This window comes from Opisthorchis viverrini (assembly GCF_000715545.1).
Source record: "Opisthorchis viverrini unplaced genomic scaffold opera_v5_18, whole genome shotgun sequence".
Taxonomy (NCBI): domain Eukaryota; kingdom Metazoa; phylum Platyhelminthes; class Trematoda; order Opisthorchiida; family Opisthorchiidae; genus Opisthorchis; species Opisthorchis viverrini.
In genome coordinates this window covers 465,067-467,003 of record NW_008751674.1, presented here as the reverse complement: position 1 = coordinate 467,003, position 1,937 = coordinate 465,067, and the positions used below count along the sequence as shown (strand labels likewise).

General features: G+C 44.9%; 1 protein-coding gene across 1 annotated transcript in view; it reads right to left on the bottom strand.

Moving 5' to 3' along the window:
- Positions 1–1,416: 1,416 nt before the first annotated feature.
- The window catches only part of T265_01635 (hypothetical protein), a gene marked incomplete at both ends in the record, with an annotated part of 5,237 nt that continues 4,716 nt past the window's right edge, over positions 1,417–1,937 (bottom strand). Inside the window, one exon of the mRNA XM_009165701.1 lies at positions 1,417–1,862. Coding sequence (XP_009163965.1) covers positions 1,598–1,862 — 265 coding nt within the window. The remainder of the gene's footprint in view (positions 1,863–1,937) is intronic.

Below are 1,937 nucleotides of genomic sequence, written 5' to 3'. Positions count from 1 at the left end.
CCTCCGGTTGTTATATCTTTTAACCTTGCTTTTAAAAAAATGAATTTTATGGGTCAAATGGAAAATTATATCATTCTAGTTCTCACTGAAGAATTTTTCAGTTACCTCTGAACAGTGTTGATGATGGAGAACAATAAAATGTCACTCTCTGGTTAATTAGTGAATTAGTAAGGTCAAGTCGATTGCTGGTAAAACAGGGGAGCTGGTGTGTGCTACTCACCCACTTTTGTGCACTATGTGGTCCTGACTGGTCATTCAATTATGTCAATACCCGCTTTTTTTCCAAGTCTTATTCCTCTTCTAAGTTCTCATTTTCAAAGCGTTTTTGTAGCACACAAACTCCAACCATGAAAGCAGCACAACAGTCTCCTGATTAGATGGGGTACTGAGATGTTGATCCTGGACTAAACCTGGCACATCAGTGTATGGTTGTGCCTATGGCGGTGAAAGGACCGACTGAATGTATTCACTACTCTCGAGCAGAAACAAGAGGAAATTAGCAGTCCAATCTGACCGTCTAACCCAAAGCAGTGTATCCACGGTCTATTCTGTCATGCCCGCAATCCGACTGGCGTCTGCTTACCAGCAGATGATGCTGTCGAAAAATCGCACTGCTGGATACAGTTGTGCTTGGCGCCTGCTTACCAGCAGCTGATGCTGTCGAAAAATCGCACTGCTGGATTTCGGTAAGAACAGTCTTAAGGAATCACCGTCGAACGCCGGAACTAGGACCATGCACTTTCCATCTCTCTGCGTAGCTGTAAGGTACGGCGATCCGTGGAGCGATTCAGGTAGACCTCACAACAATTTATGGTGACTATATATATAGTGTATGAAAAGACTAATGGCCTGGAACGAATGTTTTGAAATGAAGAGGGCGGAGGGTCAGACTGCCGTTCAGAAGTGGCAATGGAGGCGTTCTGTGGTGTTTTTTATGAACAGCTTTTAGAAAAACAAAAGAAAGCATGACGGTCACGATATTAGCAGGAATAATTGGGCCGTTCAATGTTGTCTCGTACGCGAGGCCTTTCTTCCTACAGGTCTTCTCGATGCATTCGCTGTTGTCAGCATGTCAAAAAGAGTGTAGTGGCCGACAATGACACATTGACAAACATTATCGAGATGGTTTACGCAGAAAATACCGGATACCAAATATTAACTTGTGCAACCCTGTATTAGTACTTGTTAGTAATACTGTTAGTACTTATTTGGATGTTGAATAATTCTGAGATGACCTGCTGCATGTTCTGTCCCGAAAATCGCTAGTGGAGTTCACCAAACTAGTCACGGTCTCATACCCCTATTCAACAAGTTCAAACGGACAACTCGATCCGTCGTACAAAAACTCCGTTTTACCACCCTTAACTTTAGGTCTCCGGTTGGCTAACGAAAAAACGGAAGCATTAGACTGATGGTGTGATTATGAGGTGCTGTTACAATCGGTGAGGGCCTTGTCACAGCAGCAAAGAACAGGTGTGGGTAGTCGCAGTGTCAAAGTAATGGTAATTATTCACGTCGCTATGTACAAAAACGGGCATCAGAGGCCGCGAAACAGAGCCAAATTGCAATTATATAGGTCCAACCAATGAGAAGGCCTTCAAACTGCCGTCCCCCGCTCCAAATTCTGTTTAATTTCAGCTGTGTATTTGCCATAATGCCGCTCGAGCAGTTCGTTGTAGCGCTTGTTACGTTCATTAATGTAGTCAATATCAGCGTCCGCATCGAAAGCTCGCCGGCGACTGTAGGCGGGACGCTTGGCTGCCTCATCTTGCACTCTCTTTGCTAGCCGCTCAACTGCTTCAGGATCATCTTTCCGGTCTTGCAGTCCGAGGGTGTTGACAGTTGGGAACGCCAGGTCGCCTCTGAGAGGAAAAAAGAATGGGATGGTTATAGGGAGTTACGGTACTTCGGACAGGTTAGTAGCTAACAGTTCCTGA